Genomic DNA, 21,288 nt, shown 5'->3' with positions numbered 1-21,288 from the left:
CGCCTACAGATAACCCCTCCAAAGTATTTCAGACTCATTCTTTTATGGAGGAGTCTGGAATGCTTTGGATATGATAGTCCCCCGCCTTTAGTCGGTGTCAAAGGACCTGTGAACTATTTTAATTCTTGACTTCCTCAGCCTTCAGTCTATCCAGTGCTTTGTCGAATAGATGAAGGTCTTCCGGCGCTGCGTTTATCGTCTGACTGTTGTCGAAGTCTTGAATCAGAATTGGTGAGTTAGTTTTGGCTCGTGTCATTGAGTTGACTTTGAACTGATTATCTTTGTCGCAACGCGTTGACCGGCGTTGACCTGCCTTAACACAGTTTATACTCGTACGTTTACTGGAGTCTACACAGTTTAAGCTCTTAAGGCATTGGAGCGTGACGATCCCAAATTTTAGGCTGTAGGGCCAACTATTAAAGTTGTTTCGTCTGCAGATATAGATTTTATCTCGAAGTCATTGTATGCTCAAATCACGAGACCAACTAATGAAGCTGATACGTCAATGACTCACATTTATAGAATTTTTGGCAAATTCTCAGCCATCAACGGGTTTGATAAGCCTTTACCGACTACCGTTTGAGTCGGGCTAGCATACGAATTGTTTAAGTCCGTTCTGCATGTAACGTTATGCTAAAAGAGTTAACTCTTTTAGTGATACGATATTAAATACGTAGACTTCGTCTTTCTCCTGTGAAAAGACTAAACAGCAATGTGTATCAGACGTAGACTTAGGATTTTTGGCAAATCCTCAGCCTTCAACGAATTTGACGTGCCTTTACCGATTACCATTTGAATCGGGCTTGCATGCGGATTGTTTAAGTCCGTTCCGCATGTGACGTTGTGCTAAGAGAGTTAACTCTCTTAGTGCTACGATATTGAATACGTAGACTTCAGCTTTCTTACGGGAATAGACTACCCGGCAACGCATATTAGACGCTGACTTATCCCTACTTAGGCTTCGGGATAAAATTCCCCATGCATAAAAGGCATGGATTTTTGTTGCTACAATGCTGAATATGTAGACTTGGTCGTTTTTACGGGAACGAACCACCCAGCAACGCGGGTTAGGCGTTGACTTATCCCTACTTAGGCTTCGGGATAAAATGCCCCAGACTGGATTCTGGTGTCTTTTTCAATCGGTAAAAGACTAAACCGGCAACGCGTGTTAGGCGTTGACTTATCCCTACTCAGGATTCGGGATAAAAATCCCCATACATAAAAGGCATGGATTTTTGTTGCTACGATGCTGAATACGTAGAATTGGTTTTTTACGGGAACGAACCACCCAACAACGCGGGTTAGGCGTTGACTTATCCCTACTTAGGCTTCGGGATAAAATACCCCAGACTGGATTCTGGTGTCTTTTTTAATCGGTGAAAGACTAAACCGGTAACGTGTGTTAGGCGTTGACTTATCCCTACTCAGGATTCAGGATAAAATTCCCCATACGTGTGAAGCACGGATTTTAGGAGTTTGGAAATGTGATGTCTTCTCCTGGGGTAAAGACGAACCTGATGCGGGAGAGGAAGAATTTTATATTCTATCTCCCAAAGCTGAAGAGGAAGAATTTTATATTCTATCTCCAGTTAAAAAAAACTCCAAGTGGGATCTCCACTTTAAGAATCCGGGAAGGCGAAACTAAGAGTGGGATCTTCACTCCGAGAATCAAAAAGATTCGGATAACCCTAACTGTAGGAAGGTGGGTTCCTCGTTTATCGAGAATGAATTATGGTTTTGGCCCTAACTGTAGGAAGGTTTGACCAAGCGGGAGTTTTAGGTGATCCTAACTGTAAGAAGGTTTGATCACTCGATTTGAAAGTGGGCCTCTCGTTCATGGAAGGAATCGAGAGGAGATTTTGATTGTGGTCCTAACTGTAGAAAGGTTTGACCGAATGAAAGTGGGAGTGTGAGATGACCCTAACTTTTATAGGTTTGATCACTCGGTTTGTGGACCTCTCGTTTATTAAAGGAATCGGGAGGAGATTTTGACTGTGGTCCTAACTGTAGGAAGGTTTGATGAAGTGGACAGCGGGAGTGGGAGTACAAACTACAGTAGGAGTGTTGACTTGTAAAATCACTCAGTAGGGGTTCTTGGTGTTAAGTGATAAGAACTTAACACGAAGGGGCTTGACAATTCGTCAAGGATTAACAGATCAAAATTCTAAGCATTATATCCGGACTCTAACCTTGAAAGTGTTGAGTGCACGAACATAGCGGAAGTTTGAATGGATTAAACAGGAAAGAATTTTGGTGGTCCCACCGTTAATTAGTCTGATCGGTGGGGGATTTTGTGGTGGGAGACTGTGAGTCATCAAACACCAATGAGAGTTTTGTGAGGGAAATTTGATCCAATGAAGTGATCGAATCTCATCTCAGCAAAAGAGTGTTCGGAAATCATAATAGGAGTTTAGTGTTTATCACTTTGTTCATATTGATCGAGTCATCCCTAAGAATATTACGTTTAACATTCTTCCGGGAACTTCTCGTTACATGAATTATCCACTCCCAGCTTTCTTTGCAAAACTGGGTGTAGCGAGGAGTATGTTATCCTCAATCGCATGTTCGGATTATCCTTAAGAATATATGATTCTCTAGGAACTTCCCGTTACATAAATCATCAACCTCCAACTTCCTTTACAAAACCGGGTCTAAAATTGTACTGAGTTACATGACTGGGTTATCCTTAAGAATATTACATGTAAAAATTCTCTAGAAACTTCCCGTCAAGAGTGGGAAACAGTTTAGACTCATATACCTATTAGAGTATTGAAAGGAGCAGTTTATACTCTTATACTTATCGGAGTGTCAGAAAGAGCAGTTTATACTCTTATACTTATCGGAGTCTTCATTCGACTTAACTGAGCGATATAACGTCGGCTTCAATTAAGGTTTGGATGCTACTTTTTAGAGCAAAGCAATCCTTGGTGGGATGAAGGACCCTCCTGTGGTACGCACAGTACTTTGGATCCGCAGTATTGTTAGCTTCCTCCTGATTTGCGATAGGTGGTAGCTTGATCTTGTTGTTTTCAAGAAGGGATTCGAAGATGGCTGGAACGTCTTCGTCCTTGAAGGAATACTCTTTTTGGAGTCTCGAGTCCGAAGTCTTTTGCTGCCTTCGGGATTGCTGTTGTAAAGTTTGATTAGCATCACCAGTAGCTGCAGGTGCTTTGCCCTTCACATCAAAATGCAGAGGTATGACCTCTGCGTTTTGATGTTATAACATAGGGATGACCTCTGCGTTTTGATGGTAAAACGCAGGGATGGTAAAACGCAGGGATAACCTCTGCATTTTGATGTGAAGAGACCATTAATTTGTGATCTCTTTTACTGGAGCGTTTGCAAAGACTGTCATCTTATAATCTTCATCTTGGCTCCTTGAAAATATGAGAGTCGTCAGATTGTAACTCCCGATGTTGATTATGAAGGCTATTGATTAGAGCTTTCATCAGTTGTTATGAAGGTCGTCAGATTGTAACCTTCATTAATCTACGTAAAAGTCTTTAAATTATAGCCTTCTAGAAGTCGTCAGATTGTAACTTTCATCATCGGTGTTTGATGAGGGATCAGCTATCTGTTGTGATTTTTAAACAGCCTACACTTCCCAGTGTAAAGCTTGAGGTGAACACTTCCAACACCTTCAACATTCATCTTCTTGTTGTTTCCAACAATCACGTCGTCAAATTCTTCATCTGTCTTTAATGTGTTAAAATAATTTTTGTTGTTGCAAACGTGCATAGAGGATGCAGAATCTAACACCCAAGTGTTACTCGCATCAGTACTTGTACTCTGTATCAATAAAACCAGATCTTCATCACACACAACCACCGAGGAGTCCGCCTTCTTCCTATTCTCTTAAAACTTCATCTATCTAATACTCTTCAAATCATCACACGTCTGGGAACATCTGAACTGAATGTGACCATTCTCTCCGTAATAATAGCACTTCTTTTCGCTGCCGTCTCGAACCCGAGATTTTGACCTTTCTCGATAACTGTCACATCTTCCCGTACTCCTCCCTCAATTAGAACTTTCAAAAGCTAGTGCAATCTCACCACCATTAGATGTGCTCTCCTTTTCCATCATTCTTTCATCTTCACGTAGGAGTATTGTCACATCATCGAACTTCAAAGTCTGCTTCCCTGCAATTATCGTCTGAACTAACGACTTGTACGACTTTGGTAAGGAAGACAATAGGAATAGCGCCTGCTCTTCTTCTTTAATCTCCTCATCAATTTCATAAGTTTGCAAACTAGCTGATTAAAGGCATTGATGTGGTCTTGAATTGCAGTACCTTCTTCCATCTTCAATGAATAAAGCTCCATCCTCAAACATAATTGGTTGGTCATCGACTTCGACGCATAAATCCCATTGAGCCTTTCTCACAGCCCTCTTGGTGTGGTCTCTTACATAACATTGTACTTGATCTCGGGGGCGAGTGCCAAACGAATTGTGCTAACCACCCTCTTTTGCATAGAACTCCATTTAGCATCCTTCAATCCTTCATGTTTCTTATCCTCTAAAGCTTGATCAACATCCTGCTGCACAAGAATATTTTGAACCGTACACTGCCATACTGCAAAATTTGTCTTACTATTGAATAGCGAAATATCAAACTTCGGACCGAAAGAAGTCATCATCCTCTAACAGTAATCAAAATTCAAATCAGTCACCGTAGAGATTGAATTTGATAAAACTAACATAAAAACAAACTCGGCACGTCGAAAAACTCTAGGAACGACTCTTGAATCACCAAAATTCGCCTCCAAATCCTTGATCAAAAGACAAATCAACCTCAACCGTCAGATCTGTATGAACAGTACCCGCTACAGTATTTCCGTTACAGTGTCATCACTACAGTAACCCTTTTCTCGATGTCGACCACCGCGCTTCGACCACTGACGTCTTCACGAATCGCGCACCGATTAAACCTCTATGAGCTGTCGAACCCAGCTCTGATACCACTTGTAGGGATTTTTAGATTTCACAAAAACCCCAAAAAGCCACCAAACATAGTAAATAAAAATCACACAAGATTTAACATGAAAAACCATCAACAGGGAAAAACCACGAGATCAAAATCAATCCACTATCACCTCCAAATTACAATCTTTTACACGGACAAAGACTGTCAAACCCTCTCTCTCTCTCTTTCTCTCTACACTTCTTCTTCTTCTTCTTCTTTTCCTTTAACAATAGAAAACATATATAGGGAAACTAAAAACCCTATCTCTAACCTAACTTCCTAATTAGAATAAGATTCAAACTTTTAATCATGATGGAACCCAAACTCCTAATCATGATAGATTTCTAACCCTATCTAATTCTCATAAAGTTCTACAAAAAATTAAAAATACTATACTAACTTAGAGTTTGAGTTGATATCCAACAATAATTCCAATCTAGTTAAATATGACCACACATCATGCTGGCAGTGCACTCCTATATATAGGGCCGGCCCTAGCATAAGGCAGCTAAGGCCGCCTTGGGCCTCAAGTTGGGTAAGGCCCACCCATCCATAACTTAAGCGAAACCCTAACCCTATTTTTTCTCCAGCCTCCCACTACCCCGCTGCCTCCTCTCTCATACTCAAATCTCAATTCTCAAAGATCATCCACTGATCCGTAGGTCAGGACCGTAGCTCCGAGCTCCCAGTCGGCTGTCGTCTAGTCCTCTTCCCAGCCGACTCTCCCCCAACCCCAAGGTCCTCTTCTTTGGAGTTTGGATCTTCCTACTCGGCTACTCCTCCTCTAGTACTCTTTCTAGTACTCCCGACACCAACAACGAACAGCCGAGTCCCGCGAGCTGCCGCTAGCCACCTAACCCACCTTCACTGCTCCGCAGTCCGTAGCTCCGCTCCATAGTCCAGACTCTATCCGCCATCGCTTGTCTCAATTGAAAGTAGGTTTGAACAATTTAAAACGTATGGAAAGAATTTTGGTTTTTTGTTTGATTTGAAAAAAATTAAAAGCTTTAGATGATATTGAATTGAATGAATATTGTCTTAATCTCGAAAATGCACTACAACATGATGAACATTTAGATATTAATGGACTTGATTTGTTTTCAAAATTGAGAGTGCTTAGGGAAATTTTAAAAGTAGAGATTAATAGTCCAATTGAAGTGTTGAACTATATAAAGTGGTTAGATTCTTTTCCAAATACTTGTATTGCTTATCGTGTACTATTGACTATACCCGTAACAGTTGCTTCCGCTGAAAGAAGTTTTTCAAAATTAAAATTACTACAATCTTATTTAAGATCGACCATATTACAAGATAGATTGAATGGTTTAGCAATATTATATATCTATCAAAAATAATATGTTAGAAAATATTGAATATAAAACGTTAATTAGTAATTTTGGAGCTCAAAAGGTAAGAAAAATGAGATAAAATCTAATATGAGTTATATCACTTAGGCCTCATCTAATATTTCGTCTTGGGCCCCAAAATTCCTAGGTACGGTCCTGCCTATATATAGTCTCAATATAAAGCCATCTGTTTAAAAAAAATTCAGAAGCCTAATAAATTCACACTTGACTATTTATTTTAGTTAACTAGTTTCAGGCCCGTGCGATGCACGGATTTGTTTAATGAAAAAATTAATGTAGGAAAAGAATGCAAAATAAAATAATAATAATAATATATAAGTAGTCAGGAATGATACAACCTAAACTGTATATATGTTTGACATACTAACAAACTGTAAAAAATCAAAATATAATTTCCCTATTATCATAAGAAAATAGATAAAATGTCTCATGTCTAAATGATTAATGTTAATCAAAATATAATTTCCCTATTATCATAAGAAAATAGATAAAATGTCTCATGTCTAAATGATTAATGTTATAATATTTTGCTATATAAGATAAAATGTCTCATGTCTAAATGATTAATGTTATAATATTTTGCTATATACCAAGTAATTAGTATGCAGCATAAAGTTTATTTCCAAACAAAATATTTAAAGCACATAGAAATACCTGACAAGTATATATATCTATGAATCAATATAATGATAAACAAAATATCCAGCATAATCATTTCAAGTAGTTAGGTTTCTCAACGTGAAACCACCAAAAAAATATCTAGTGCATAAAAAATTTTACTAAATAAGGTTTTAGGCCACAATACTAAATATAAATTTCATACATCATGAATCATAAATAGATTTTTCAAAAAGGAGCTTGAACTCTCTATAGATTATTCTAATTCTCTTTTTTAATTTTCATCTGTTTTTTTGCTTTTTGTTGCTAAACATTTGCGGAGAAATCAAGTCTACTGAAAATAAGTGCTCAACATCAGATTCCAACAAATGTCTCTTGTAAGGAGTAATGTTATCCGAGAAACAAATTTCAACTTCATTGTCACAAGTGACTGATAGCGAGGCTTGTATTTCAGTATAACATAATAGTTAGCATGTTAATAAAATGGCAGGAAAAGATTGTTGTACACTTAATATAAAGAATCAAGAAATAAATAGTAAAGCGAAAATAAATTGGCAATCAATACTAAAGGCATGTTTATATTATCTATTTAGTTAGCATACTGATAAGATATAAGGAAAAGATTTTTGCACTGTTAATGTGGAGAATCAAGAGAACAATAGTAAAACGAAATTCAAAGTGATAAAGGTGAAAGAAGCAGCAAAATCAAAAGAGTATTTAAAAATAAGTATTGTTAAATATACAACAAAAGAGAATTTGAGAGTTTTGCCTTGTCAGGTTGACCCCTTGATTATGGAGAGAGGTGTTGAGATGTTAGTATAAGTAATAGTTTTGATTATAGTTGAGTCTGGATGCGATGACATGAATACTTACCTTTCATTTCACCAAAATAAATAAATAAATTTAAAATTCATCCATCAGCATTTCAGCCCTACTCTTCTTCACGTTCATAAACCTTAAAGTGCTCTAACAATAACTTGTGTGTGTTTGCTTCACTTAGGGCTTGTTTGGATTGAGGGGAATAAGAGTGAAGGAAAGTTAAGGGAACCATTCACCTTATTTGGGAACATTTAGGAGGTGAAGTTATTCACCCTAGTTCCCCTTGGTTCACTCCCTAATAGTATAAAATTTGTTACCCCCCAAATTGAGGTGTAACCAAGGGGAAAGAAACTCCCTTCCATTCCCTTCCCTTCCATTCTCTCACCTAGTTTCCCTTAACTTCCCTTAACCCCATTGAAATCCAAAGACACCCTTATGTATCAATAGTTCAAAGCTCATTTTGGAGAAATGGCAGACCCAGCCTACTTTAGACCAAATCGTAGGTAAAATGTTACCATCATGAGGATAGGTTAAAACATAAAAGAAGGGTGTTTAGACGCTGGAAATATATTCTATTGTTTCAATCATTACCATATATCTCTATTTGGCACCTATATTAGATTATTGTCTCAAATTGGCAGCCAGTTTTAGGTAAATACTTCTCCTATATCTTATTGACATTCAGATGTGCTACATGGCTATCCATATCATTGTTCGGTTATGTTTTGAATGCAAGCTTAATGAAGAAATTACAAATCAAAATGTTGATAGTCCTCTCAAATACTTTTGAAATATCATTCACAGAAATATGCCAGGTAATTATATAGACCTAACTGTTTGCCTGAGTGTCAGGTCTTTAAAGAAATATTTCAGAACAGATATGCCAGGTAATCAAAATAGTAAAAATGACTTTGATCCTCTTTGATATAAGTTACGGCTGACATTAAACTTGATCTTTCTCCAGTTCTTTTTTAGTTTCTACATCTAAGCAACAAACATTTTTAATGTCTTCGCAAACAGATGTGCCAGGTAATCAAAATAAATAATTACATATTTCAGAACAGATATTTCAGAACAGATATGCCAGGTAATCATATAGACCAAACCTTTTGATATTTCAGAACAGATATGCCAGGTAATCAAAATAAACAATTTAGTTCCTTAAGTATGCTAATGTGCAATATTCACAAATAATAATTACATAAATACCATGGATCTCTTACATAAATACTATGGATCTCTTACTAACTCATATTAAAAGATTTACTAACATAAAATAGAAAATAGATATGCCACATTAACTCTGAGAATTTAAATTATAAAATCATACCCCTAATTGGATTGTAATTGAGAGGGTATAAGATATAAATCCATACCTTTGAAGCTGAACTATGGTGACTCCAAAACCCTCTGCGGCCTTATGATAAATAAGATGATGCATTGAGGGCTTACCATTTATAAACATCGTCTGCAGATTTAGTTTCAAGAATGATAATGAGCACGAATTCTCTGGTCGACGAAAATGAAGAGGCGGAGCAGGAATCTATCACCTTGGTTAAATAACCAACTGTGATCACAATCACAACCGATGACGCTTGGGTTCTCAAGGCGAAGCACGATTATTCTGGTCGACGGACACGAAGAGGCGATCTTGGGAATTGAATAAAGGGGGGAAAAACTCCAGCGTGAGGCGGGTGAAATAGTTAGAGCTGAAGAAATTAGAAGGGGTGAGGAGGTGGGTGAAAGGGGATGTGGGTGAAAGGCACTCGCAGTTGGGGGTGAGGAGGCTGAACACGATTGCTATATCCACTCCCAAACAGTAATTTTGGGAGTTGGATTGCCAAAAATACCCTTTTGTATGCTTTATCACAGAGTTATTAAATGTTATATTGTTATTAACAATAATAATACTATAAATCTTGATGAAGTTGAATTCGTCATCGACGAAACACAAAGTGATCCATTCCAGGATCATAGTTCATATGTAGAGTTTGAAGACATTTCAACCGATTTCGGTAATCCGGAAGGAGGTTTTGCTAGTAGAGAGGACATGGATGCTCATGTAAGATATGTTGCTGGCTTGAGGAACGTTACTTTGGCAATTCGTGATTCGAAGGGAAAAGACGGCCGACGGCCCAAAGTTCGATATTTATGTAGCCAAGGTGGCGGATACAGACCAAAAAAGGTTACTGGAACTAGGTCCACTAAAACGACAAAAAATAATTGTCCATTTTGGTTGGACGGAATGGAGTACCCTGGAGGGCGCTGGTACTTTGAAGTCCGGGAGGGGAGACACAACCATCCATTCCCGTCTCATGCTGTGGGATCTCGTTTAGGTAAACTATCCCATATTCAACTTGAAGTTATTAGGGAGCAAGAGAATTTTAATTTAAGCCCGAGTAATATGTTGGTGTCCATGAAAAGGGCTGATCCGGAGAACAAATCGTGTCAGAAACAAGTTTACAATGCTGTCAATAAGGTGCGTGCCCAGAGAGAAGGTCGGACCCCGCTGAATAATTTCATCCATTTACTCAGGCAATTGAACTACATGTACGACGTTCGGACTGCTGATGAATCTTCCGAACTTGGAGATATTGTTTTCTGCCACCCGGCTTCTTTTGTGATGGTGAATGCATATCCGGAAGTCATGATGATTGATTGTACGTACAACACCAATGAGTATGACATGCCTCTACTAGAAGTGGTCGGTGCAACAAGTACGGACAAAACGTTCACTATCGCCTACGCATTCATGCGAAATGAGAGACAAGAAAACTACAGGTTTGTGTCTTAATGAATTTTAATTTTTGTCATATGTTTAAATTTAAAATTGTTAATTAACATTATTTAGTACAATTGTTTGTCAATGTTATGAATAATGTTAAATTGAATATTTAGGAGGAGTTAATATTGTTATGAACATTATTAGTATTGTTTAATTAGGAGTTATTATTTTTATGAACATTATTAGAATTGTTGAATTAGGAGGAGTTATTATTTTTATGAACATTATTAGAATTGTTTAATTAGGAGGAGTTATTATTTTTATGAACATTATCAGAATTGTTTAATTAGGAGTTACTATTTTTATTGAACATTATTAGTATTGTTTAATTAGGAGTTATTATTTTTATGAACATTATTATATTGTTATTTTTTTATTGTTATATTGTTTAATTAGAACTTATTATAATATTATTAGGAGTTGTTACTGTTATGAAAATTATTATATTGTTTAATTAGGACTTATTATAGTATTATTATTGTTATTAACATTGTTATTGTAGTATTGTCATTAATATTGTTATTATGTTAATTTGTTGTTATAAATTACAATTGACAATTATTTAGTACAGTTATTTTGTCCTACGTTTAAATTTAAAATTATTAATGTTATATTATTTTGCAGGTTTGTGTTACAGTTTATCCGTACTTTGTTCGTTAGCCAAGTGACACCTAATGTCATTGTAACAGACCGAGATTACGCCTTGATGCATGCTGTCGAGTATGTTTTCCCGGAATCCAGGCATCATTTGTGTCGCCGTCACATTGAGCAATGCGTGCTACAACGAGCACTGCAGCAACCTGGTTTTTTAAAAGAGGCGGCAGAAGGATTTAAATTTCGTTGGAATTGGGCGATAAGTGCACCGACCATAGATGACTTTAATGATAGATGGGGACGTCTGGCAGCACATTACTCGAGTTGGGGAGCATTGCTGAACTACTGCATTGACACATGGATTAGTCCGCATTCCCAAAAAATCCTGTCAGCTTACATCGACCATTATTTTCACTTCGGAAGCTACACAACAAATAGGTAAGCCTTGTGAGATTTACGTGACTAAATAATCGTTACATGTAGTCAACATTAATAATTAATATTCAAGTTCAATTGGTAATGCAGGGTCGAAGGAGAACATCATCGCGTCAAACGACATTTAGATGGTGGTCGGTACACATTCGATACCATACTGGAGAAACTTCACAAGGTGATGGAAGGCCAAATCTGTGAGATTAAGAAAGTAGCGAGAGTTAACGCTACTAAATCCAACACAGACACCCTTGGAGATACGTTGTTTGTTAATCTGAACAGATCAATCACGTTTAAAGCATTCGGCCTCATAAGGAAAGAAATGCAAGTTTTACAAGAAATGGGTCAGGATCCAACAACGTGTGGTTGCTACCTAAGGAGAACTCATGGTCTACCGTGCGCACATGAGCTTCAGTACTACATCATAAATGGGTATAGCATTCCGTTGGATCAAATACATGATTATTGGAAAAAGTTAGATATTCAGTTTCCAATATTTCCTAATGATGCCGCGGATGGATCCCCGACTCCACCAAATCCAGTGAGGAGGGCGTTGTTCGAAGAAGTCCCTGATATTACTGCACCTCCTACTGCTAAAAAGAAAACCAAGGGTAAAAAGCTCTCTAGTCTCCGTGTACCTTCGGCGTGGGAGAGGGTTGTGAAACAGTACGGATTTAAAAAGTCTCCAAACAAAAAGGTAATACTACATAACTTATGAATTTCTATATTTGAAAATTATGATTTATATTAGTTACTAATTTATTATTCTCAATTTAACATTGTCAACCTATGCATTTGTAAAGGGCCCTGGACGTGTTGCTTCTATCTCTGAATCACAGGGGAGTCCAATGAGCACATCCCAACGTACGGGGCCACCAGTATCACCATCTTCTCCAAATCCTCCGTGCTCAAGGCCTCCAATGTCAACCCCTTCTTCCAAAGGCACCACGTTCATCTTTAAGAATTCTGTATTTGAGAGAGAATTCCCGCCCTACATTAGAAAATACATAGATCAATGCACAGATGTAGCGGCAGACGGAAATTGTGGATTTAGAGCGGTGGCTCTAGCAATTTACGGAACAGAAGATGATTGGGTTAAAGTTAGACAAGACTTAGTAGCAGATCTACAGAATAGAAGCGCCTTGTACGCTCGAATCTTAGGTGGGAGGAGTGCGAGGAGTTCTAATGTGACTAATCTCATCCAATCGATTGCTCACTACCATGGACCAGCGGATGATGATTACTGGATGGCGGTACCGGATTGCGGTCACGTAATTGCAACAACATATAATGTTGTTTTCATGACATTCAGTGAACATGGAGGAAATACTTGTCTGCCAGCGATATTAGATGAAACACAAGGACCTCCAACCCGAAAGGTGGTGTGCGGACATCTTAGCAATGATCATTGGATTTTGGTAAGAAAATTACACTAGTCGACGATCATATAAACAAGTTGAATTTTAACTTTAATTTTTTATATAAGAATATAACTATTCACACTCTCAAACAGTAACTTTGGGGGTGTGTGAGGACTAAACCGCAATGAATGGTTATAAGAAGCATCTACAGCGATACTATTTGAAAACAGTATGAAACAATGCTGCATTTGGATGAATAAACGGCAAGCTATCACATTTATGATTACATTTATTACAAATATAAGAAGAGTTAAGCTTTCTTCAGTAAATATGAAGAAAGAAATTAATATTGGTACGCCCAAAGGCTAGCCTAGACTCCACCGAGAATTCAAAGAAAATTGGATCCTCAAGGAAAAACGAAAATGAGACAACAACAATGTAATGATAAAGATAAAGATTCTTTCAAAATTAAGGGAGCACAAGCAATTACTACTGCACAATTTTCAAAAGGAAATTTGAAATTCTACAGTGCACTAAGATTAACAAAACACATCCAAAACAAGGGCAATTTAGTCCTCACACACCCCAAAGTTACTATTTGGGAGTGTAAATAGTTGGACCCGGAGGCTGAAGGAGAAAGAAATCATCGAGTTTGGTGGCGTTTTGAAGGCGGTCTTGGGAATTGAAGGAAGGGGAAAGCACAGTGAAAGGGGATGGGAGTTCTCAAGGCGGCGATGGAATATTGTGGTCGACGGACACGAACAGGCGCTGTTGGGAATGGAAGAAAGGGGAAAGCACGATTAATATTTTAACAAATTAATTTAAAAAATTAAAATTTGAAAGTAAGAAGAAGTTGTCAGGTGGCGTTTTGATGGGGAAGAGTTTTTATAGATAGATGTATAAAGCTAATGATCAATGCTCACAATAATGAAGCAACTTAGGGGCTGTTTGGTTGTATGTTTTTACCATGTAAAAGGATGTAAAGTATAAAAAAGTGGGTCCCAATGTTGTTTTTACCATGTAAAAGGATGTAAAGTATAAAAAAGTGGGTCCCAATGTCAGCTTTCATCACTTTCAATTGTTTGTTTGTAGTTGTGAAAATAGTGTAAAGTGATTTCATATGCTTATGTGGCTTGTAAAGTGATTTCATGAAAAAATACATGATTTTAGGAGAAAGCTAACATTGAAGTTAGAAAAAAATAATAAAAAATAATTCCAACCAATATAATCATTTGAGTAGGGACCACTTTTTACACTTTCCAAACAAACAATTAAAGTTTAATTTGCAAACCAAACAAGTATTTTATGATTCCAATGGAATCAAAAACAAACAAAGAAAAGTATAAAAGTGAAATTGATGAGGTGGACAACAACTTTCCAAGTTGTGTCATAAATACACAACTTTACCAACAACAACCAAACAGCCCCTTATTGTGTTCTTGCCAGCCTGGATCTTTGACTTGGTTGCAAAATTTTGAAAGACCCTGTGGATGGATGGATAAACACAAAGACCAAATTCCCCAAACAGTTAACCTGAGAGTGTGATTAATTAGTTTAGGATTATGATATAGTTATCACTTTCCTTATTTAATTAGTACGTATCATGATAACAATTAGGGTTTGATGGGTATATATGATGTTATGGGTCATTTAACGAAATTAGCTACCTCTTGATATATAGCTCATTTTACTAAATGAACCACCACCTCATACTTATTTTCCCTTAACAATTACTAGTCATACTCCCTTTAAAAGCACGAGCTCGAGAAAATCTTTCGGTAGACAAAAATATCCCTATAAAGTTTGAACTATCCTAATACTAATCAAATTCTAATTTTAAATTATATTTAATGATTTATTCTAATCCTAATCAAATAACTATAAAGTTTAAACTATCCTAATCAAATTCTAATTTTTAAATTGTATTTAATTATAATGAAATAAAATAAATCGCTGGCACACTTGAATCGCGGCTCACAGTTGACACATCTTTGATATCTAATTTTTTTACTTGATAATGATATTTAATTTATAGAAGCGAGATAATCTTCAATGCGACTAAGGACTACTTACCTTACTGACACTTTTAATTTGATATCTAATTTTTTACTTGATATATTTAATTTGTAGAAGCGAGATAATCTTCAATACATTGATTTTTAATATTTACTTTATGATTTTTAATTTGTAGAGTTAGCATTAATATTTAGTTTATTATTTTTAATGAAGTCTATCAATGATTAGGAGTAAAATCTATATTCTCTTTTGTGTCATTTTAGCTACTTCTAATCAATTGAGGCTTATTAGCTTTTAACTATTCCTCTTGCTATTATAATGCTATTTTCAAGTATTTTTTTACTTTTGCAATACTATACTTACTTAGTTAAAAGCTTCATTCAATATTAATTCGAATAACATGAATATTCAAATTGGCTTCATGTTGGTTTCATGTCAATCTAATTATCAACATAAAACTTAAAATTAGGTGTAGCCTATTCAAACAAACATTAACGAAGATAAGTAGTCACAATATTAAATTTTAAAGACATAAGAGAGCAAAAACTATTAAATTAAAATCGAAAAACAAATTTTAGTAAGAAAATAAACTAAAAACAAATAATTATAATATTTAATCATGTGTAATACACGTGCATAAAAACTAGTACACAGAAACAAGGATTGCCATCTATATAGTAATTATACTATCCCATAACGGATTCGGATCCTCTCCGCTATCTAAAAGGTAGTGGAGGGACCACTACATAATCACAACCATTGATTATCTAGTTGGTGGTTGTGATGCTATCTAAAAGGTAGTGGAGGGACCACTACATAATCACAACCATTGATTATCTAGTTGGTGGTTGTGATTTTTTCTTTGAACCATTGATTATCTAGTTGGTGGTTGTGATTTTTTCTTTGAGTGCAAATTAGGAATGAGTGCAATACACGAGGGTATGGTGAGTGTTAGATTTAGATTGTATCATAACCGCGTATTAAGTAATCAACATTTGAGATTAAGGGGCTGTTTGGTTCGTTTCCTAGATATAGCGAAATGCATTTCCATGTATAAAAACACAAGTTTTGAGTTTTCCAAACTTTTCTAAGAAATAGATTGTTTCGCTTTGGTTCGCAAAAAAAATGGTGGGAAATCAATGTATTTTTTTTTTTTTTTTTGGTTCGCATGGAAAAAGGGAAAACTTTTGTTTATATGGCAAAAAGCTGACGTTGCTGCAGTTTTCGTCGATTTCATGAGGTTGAAGAAGGAATTGGGGGAGAGAAAAAAATCTGATGTGGCGGTGATTTTCACCGAGTTTCTCTTCTTCAACGCTAGCGAACCAAAGATGAGAAAAAACCGACGGAAAGCTTATATCCTATGTGGCCACGAAAAATCTGATGTGGAGGCGGTGTAAAACTTTTCCACCGAGTTAAAAAAACCAACCAAACAACCCCTAAAAGTAGTGGTCTCTCCACTACTTTTTTGTAGCGGAGAGGAGCCAAATCCTTCCATAACCAATAAAAACTGGTAAAATGAAATATGGGCTTTGCCTATCTCTGACTTCAACGTTCAAAGATTGACTACGAATCGTGATAAAATTTCAAGCGGAGGCACATAAACAACTGGGATCGATTAGAAACCACTAGCTGCAAGGTCTTTTAAGTACGCACCCACCCAATGAGCTCAACCCACTCAACTACCAAAAACAAAAACGAGTGCTAATCTCCTCTCTCTCATGTCTCCAGTACTAAAACCCCCCTCCATCTTCTTCCTCCTCCCCCTCCTTCTCCTCCCTATATCCTCCACTGCTCAACCTAAAACAACCCAAACCTTCACCTACATCAACCAAGGCGAATTCGGCCCCTACATAACCGAAAACGATGCCACATACCGTCCTCTCCCCATCGCCACCTCCCCCTTCCAGTTCTGCTTCTACAACACCACTCCCAACTCCTTCTACCTCGCTCTCCGCATGGGCACCTCCCGCTCGGAATCCACCCGTCGCTGGGTCTGGCAAGCCAACCCCTTCCGCCCCGTCCGCGAAAACTCCATCTTCGCCCTCCGGAGCGACGGAGACCTCCTGCTCTCCGACTCCGACGGACACGCTGTCTGGTCGACCGGTACGTCCAACAAAGGCGTCGTCGGCCTTAAAATTATGCCCAACGGCAACGTCGTCTTGTACGATAAAAATGACCGGCTCGTCTGGCAGAGCTTCGACCATCCAGTTGACGCACTGCTCGTAGGCCAGACGTTGAAAAATAAGCTTGTGAGCAAGAATGGAGCTTACAGTCTAGTACTGGAGCCTACCGGATTGTCGATGTACATCAACAACGCATCTTCGTCAAGAACTCCTCTCAAGTACGGTGCGTTTGTCGAGTCACAGAAGCTTAGTAGCGTAAAATTCGAATGCGAGCCCGAGGACGAGGGCAAGTTCGCCTACGAGCTGAGACTCGCACTCGGGGTCAACATAGGCACTGAGATTCTCGCTAGGCCGAAGTATAACGCGACTTTGTCGTTCCTCCGGCTGGAGGAAGACGGTAACTTGGTCGTGTACACGTATTACGATCCGGTGGACTACCGGGCATGGGAGAAGACGTTCGCATTCTTCTCCGATGATCTCGGACGAGTCGACGGGTGCGACTTGCCAACGAAGTGCGGGGCATTGGGAGTGTGCGAGGACGAGATGTGCGTTGCTTGCCCGACCCGAAGAGGATTGCTCGGATGGAGCGAGAATTGCGCGACGCAGGCGATCGCCGGAAAGTGTAAACGAGGGAGGAGCTTGGAGTACTATAAGGTGGAAGGGGTGGATAATTTCTTGAGTGGTTATGGAGAAGGGGAAGGGAGGTTGAAGGTGGAGGAGTGCAGGAGGAGGTGTGATTTGGATTGTGAGTGCGTGGGGTTTTTGTACTGGGAGAAGGAGAGTAAGTGCTGGGTGGCTCCTTGGATTGGTACTTTGAAGTCGGTTGCCGATGCGTCTCATGTGGCGTATATCAAGTATGCTAATTGAGTAGGCCAGGCCCTGTGTCGTGTTGATTATGCGTGTGGTGGTTGTGCCTGAGTTGTTCAAGAAATAAATACACATTTTGACTTTTGCTTACGTTTTCTTCTGCAATTTGCATTGCGGCCGATAAGGTTGGTGGGGTATGCGTTGAAGATTTAAATCTTCATTGAGAAAACTTGCGTTTGTATCGATCATAGAGCAATGTGTATTAACCGATTTACATATGACTCACTCTCTACCAAGAGTACGATGGAATGGGTAGACCTTTTCACAGTAATTATTATTCAAGACTAGTGATTTTTAAGATAATAGTTAAAATTTTATAAGATCTTAATTTATCCTTCGAAACTTAATTAATTGGATGTGGCGTTAAGAATTGAAGTATTGGAACCTCTTCAATTACCACTTAATAAAAGGTAGTCTTACAGTTGATTTATTTACATTTCAGCTATACATTCAAATTCAAATTCAGCAAATAAACATATTCGATTCACAAACCAACAATTCTATTTACAAAACTACATTGAATCGCACCAATAAATAACAATATATAAACAATTCTATTCACACAACGATTTGACAACCTAATTGGAGATGATTTGAATCCGAATTTATTTTTTGAATATGAGTTCAACTGTATTGAGCAATATAAACAATTCACAAACCAATAATTCAATCCACACAACTACATTGAATCAACCAGTACGTACATGAACAACTAAACAACAGTAAATAAACAATCCCTCTACATCGATTGTTAACGAAAATACGACTAATCCTGTGACTGTCCACAAACAAAGCAACCAAACATTTTCGTAACAACAGACTTCTTCTTCTGCTCATTGTTATTGTCATCAGCTGCAGCAGTTCCCTTGGCAGGATTCACGACAACAACATAAGATCCATCTGCTCCATTTTTCTTGCATTTCTCGCACTCATTCAAGAAGGTCCTGAATGCTTCCTGTGTGTAGTTTGCAGCCTCGGCGACAGTCATTTGCTCGACTAACTTGTAAGGATAGATGTCTTTGATGTAATCTCCGTTCAATACTGCTCCCAATTGCACCAGCTCTTGCTGGAATTCGGATAACTTTGATTGCTCCGCTGCTTCGGTAGTGTTTCTCATTTTTACAGGTTCTGGGAGTGTGACTGAAACCCACAGAAACTGAAAGTGTTAGCCTTGGTCTATTATATAAAAATCTATTAAAATGTGAAGAAAATCACTTTAAATTTGTCGATTAATTATTGTCAGATCTTGATGGTTTGAAACAAAACAGTTCATAATTAGCTAATGAATTATTATCATTTGACGTATACACTTCATCCAGATTAAGAGTATCTCCGCTTCTTTTTTGACAACAGAGAGGGATCAGAACAAGCTCGTATAGTTTTGATGCAATTTAAGGCACTGCTCAGTTTATAGCTTATATATACATGACAAAGGTCGATTAGGCCGGACGACTCGTCGAGAACAAAGTCATATAGAGGATAAATCGTATTCATCTCATGTAATTCATAAGTTGGCAACTGTTGTTAATTAATTCAGTACCTGGACAATCTGTTCGAGGAGTAGTTCTTGTGAGTACAGTCTCGAACGTCCCAGCCCATGCATCGCGCTTCGTCAAGAACTGTTTCAGATTGAAGATTTTCTTCACGGTTGCAGGGATTGAAGAATGCTCGAACTCTGATGAAGGATGGGGTCCTGAAGGCTTGTGAACCACTGCATTATAATAACAAGAAAATTTATCAGAAACCCTGCTCTGCTTTTTGTTTGGTGTAAATTTCACAAATAACCCCAATAGGTATGGTAATTCTCATCTAAACCCATGATAAATGATAATTTTACTTAAGCCCAAATAAAATTTGTCCAAAAATCTCCGAAACTAACACTGGTATTTCTTACATGTCAAGTGCAAAATCACGTGCTATCAAACATCAAAATACGCCTATTTATTTTTTTATTTTTTATTTCCTACAAATAGAAAAGGACGAAGCAAGAACAACGTTTACCGACTCCCGGTTCAATCCAAGGCGAGATGAAAAACGTCGGAACCCGAACCCCAAGCCGATCAAACTTAAAATAGAAGGGTTCAGGCCCAACAATGTCATCAGGGCTAGGGACCCCGACAGGAGGCGGGACGTGATCGTAGAATCCGCCGTGCTCGTCGTAGGTGATGACGAACAGCATCTCGTTCCACTGGGGGCTCGACCGAAGCGCCTCGTACACCTCCTTCACGAGCTTCTGGCCCTCGGAGACGTCGTGAGAGGGGTGGTCGTCGTTGCCTGGGAGGACCTTGAGGTCGAAGTAGCGTTGCTCGATGACGACGTAGTTTGGGAGCTTTCCTTCCTTGCAGTGGCGTTTGAAGTCGAGGTCGAAGGGGTGGAAGCGGCCGATGTACTTTAGTTTCCTCAGGTTCCTGAGGGGCAAATTTCACGGGACTAGCATGAGCTATCAGCAATTTAATTTGCATATAGGACTCCACAAACTATTCCTATTTTAGTGAAATTGCATATAAAAAAGAAAAATCGCTGCTAACTGGGTATGGCATACATTAGTATGATGAGTTTGGCACGTGATACATGCAAGTTATTTTGGACATTTTTTTAATCTTTATTTACCCTGTACAACCACTCGGATAGATAAATTTCACAAAACTACTGTGAAATATTAGGTTCTTTTTGCGCAAGACTACTATATAAATTGTTTTGTTGGAGAAAAACTAACACAAATTTTCAAATTTGCAGAAATTATCACACGAGGCTGAGGTACCGCTAATCTTTGAGAATGATGAGCGGAGTTACCGTTACGTACCCTAACCACGTTGTCAATATTAAACCAAAACTCACTGAGGTACTTCTTTAAAAATAATGCTCAAAATAAAGAAAGAAGAACAGAGTGGAAAATGATTCAAATCCTCTCCGCTAGCAAAAAAGTAGTGGAGAGACTACTACATAATCGCAACCATTAATTATCTAGTTGATGGTTATGATGTTTTTTTTTTGTGCAAATTAGGAACGAGTGCAATACACGACGATATAATGAGTTTTAGATTTAGATTATATCACAACCGCCTACTAAATAATCAATAGTTAAGATTAAAAGTAGCGGTCTCTTCACTACTGTTTTGTAGTGGAGAGGATCCAAATTTGAAAATTAATAGACTTGTTATCAATGAATTATGGTATGGTTTTGGGTAAATTTCAGAAAACTCCCATAAGTTGGGTGTTTCTCAAATAACGCCTTAACTTTGAAAACGTCTCTAAAACCGGCCCCTTAAGATTTGGGGTTCTTCAACGCTTCAACTTTCTAACTTTAAAAAATGAAAAATAAAAAAAAATCTAACAGCGG

At 37.9% G+C, this 21,288-nt stretch overlaps 3 protein-coding genes across 3 annotated transcripts; 2 read left to right on the top strand and 1 right to left on the bottom strand.

Moving 5' to 3' along the window:
* Nucleotides 8,791-13,017, top strand: LOC109838691 (PKS-NRPS hybrid synthetase CHGG_01239-like). Its single transcript, XM_020407112.1, has 6 exons — nt 8,791-8,799; nt 8,892-8,905; nt 9,643-10,551; nt 11,180-11,587; nt 11,675-12,278; nt 12,385-13,017. The coding sequence occupies exons 1-6, from the start codon at nt 8,791-8,793 to the stop codon at nt 13,015-13,017; spliced, it is 2,577 nt and encodes an 858-aa protein (XP_020262701.1).
* Nucleotides 17,051-18,003, top strand: LOC109835944 (epidermis-specific secreted glycoprotein EP1-like). Its single transcript, XM_020403907.1, has one exon. It carries the CDS (start codon nt 17,097-17,099, stop codon nt 17,946-17,948), a length of 852 nt encoding a protein of 283 aa, XP_020259496.1. The 5' UTR covers nt 17,051-17,096; the 3' UTR covers nt 17,949-18,003.
* LOC109838689 (non-specific phospholipase C3-like) lies at nt 18,552-20,370 on the bottom strand (the record flags this gene model as incomplete). Its single annotated transcript, XM_020407111.1, has 3 exons — nt 18,552-19,088; nt 19,489-19,659; nt 19,950-20,370. Coding segments are annotated over 3 exons (966 nt in total), but the record flags the coding sequence as incomplete, so codon positions are not given.

Source organism: Asparagus officinalis, chromosome 4, assembly GCF_001876935.1.
Source record: "Asparagus officinalis chromosome 4, Aspof.V1, whole genome shotgun sequence".
NCBI classification, from domain to species: Eukaryota; Viridiplantae; Streptophyta; class Magnoliopsida; order Asparagales; family Asparagaceae; genus Asparagus; species Asparagus officinalis.
The sequence above is the reverse complement of the archived record's forward strand: the minus strand, read 5'-3'. Positions and strand labels throughout refer to the sequence as shown.

What these genes read in the sequence shown, in the direction of transcription:
- LOC109838691 (XM_020407112.1), top strand. An exon ending in GGAAGCTACACAACAAATAG is followed by an intron (nt 11,588 to 11,674) that starts GTAAGCCTTGTG and finishes TTGGTAATGCAG; the next exon opens with GGTCGAAGGAGAACATCATC. An exon ending in AAAAGTCTCCAAACAAAAAG is followed by an intron (nt 12,279 to 12,384) that starts GTAATACTACAT and finishes GCATTTGTAAAG; the next exon opens with GGCCCTGGACGTGTTGCTTC.
- LOC109835944 (XM_020403907.1), top strand. Translation starts at nt 17,097, where the DNA reads ATGCCCAACGGCAACGTCGTCTTGTACGATAAAAATGACCGGCTCGTC.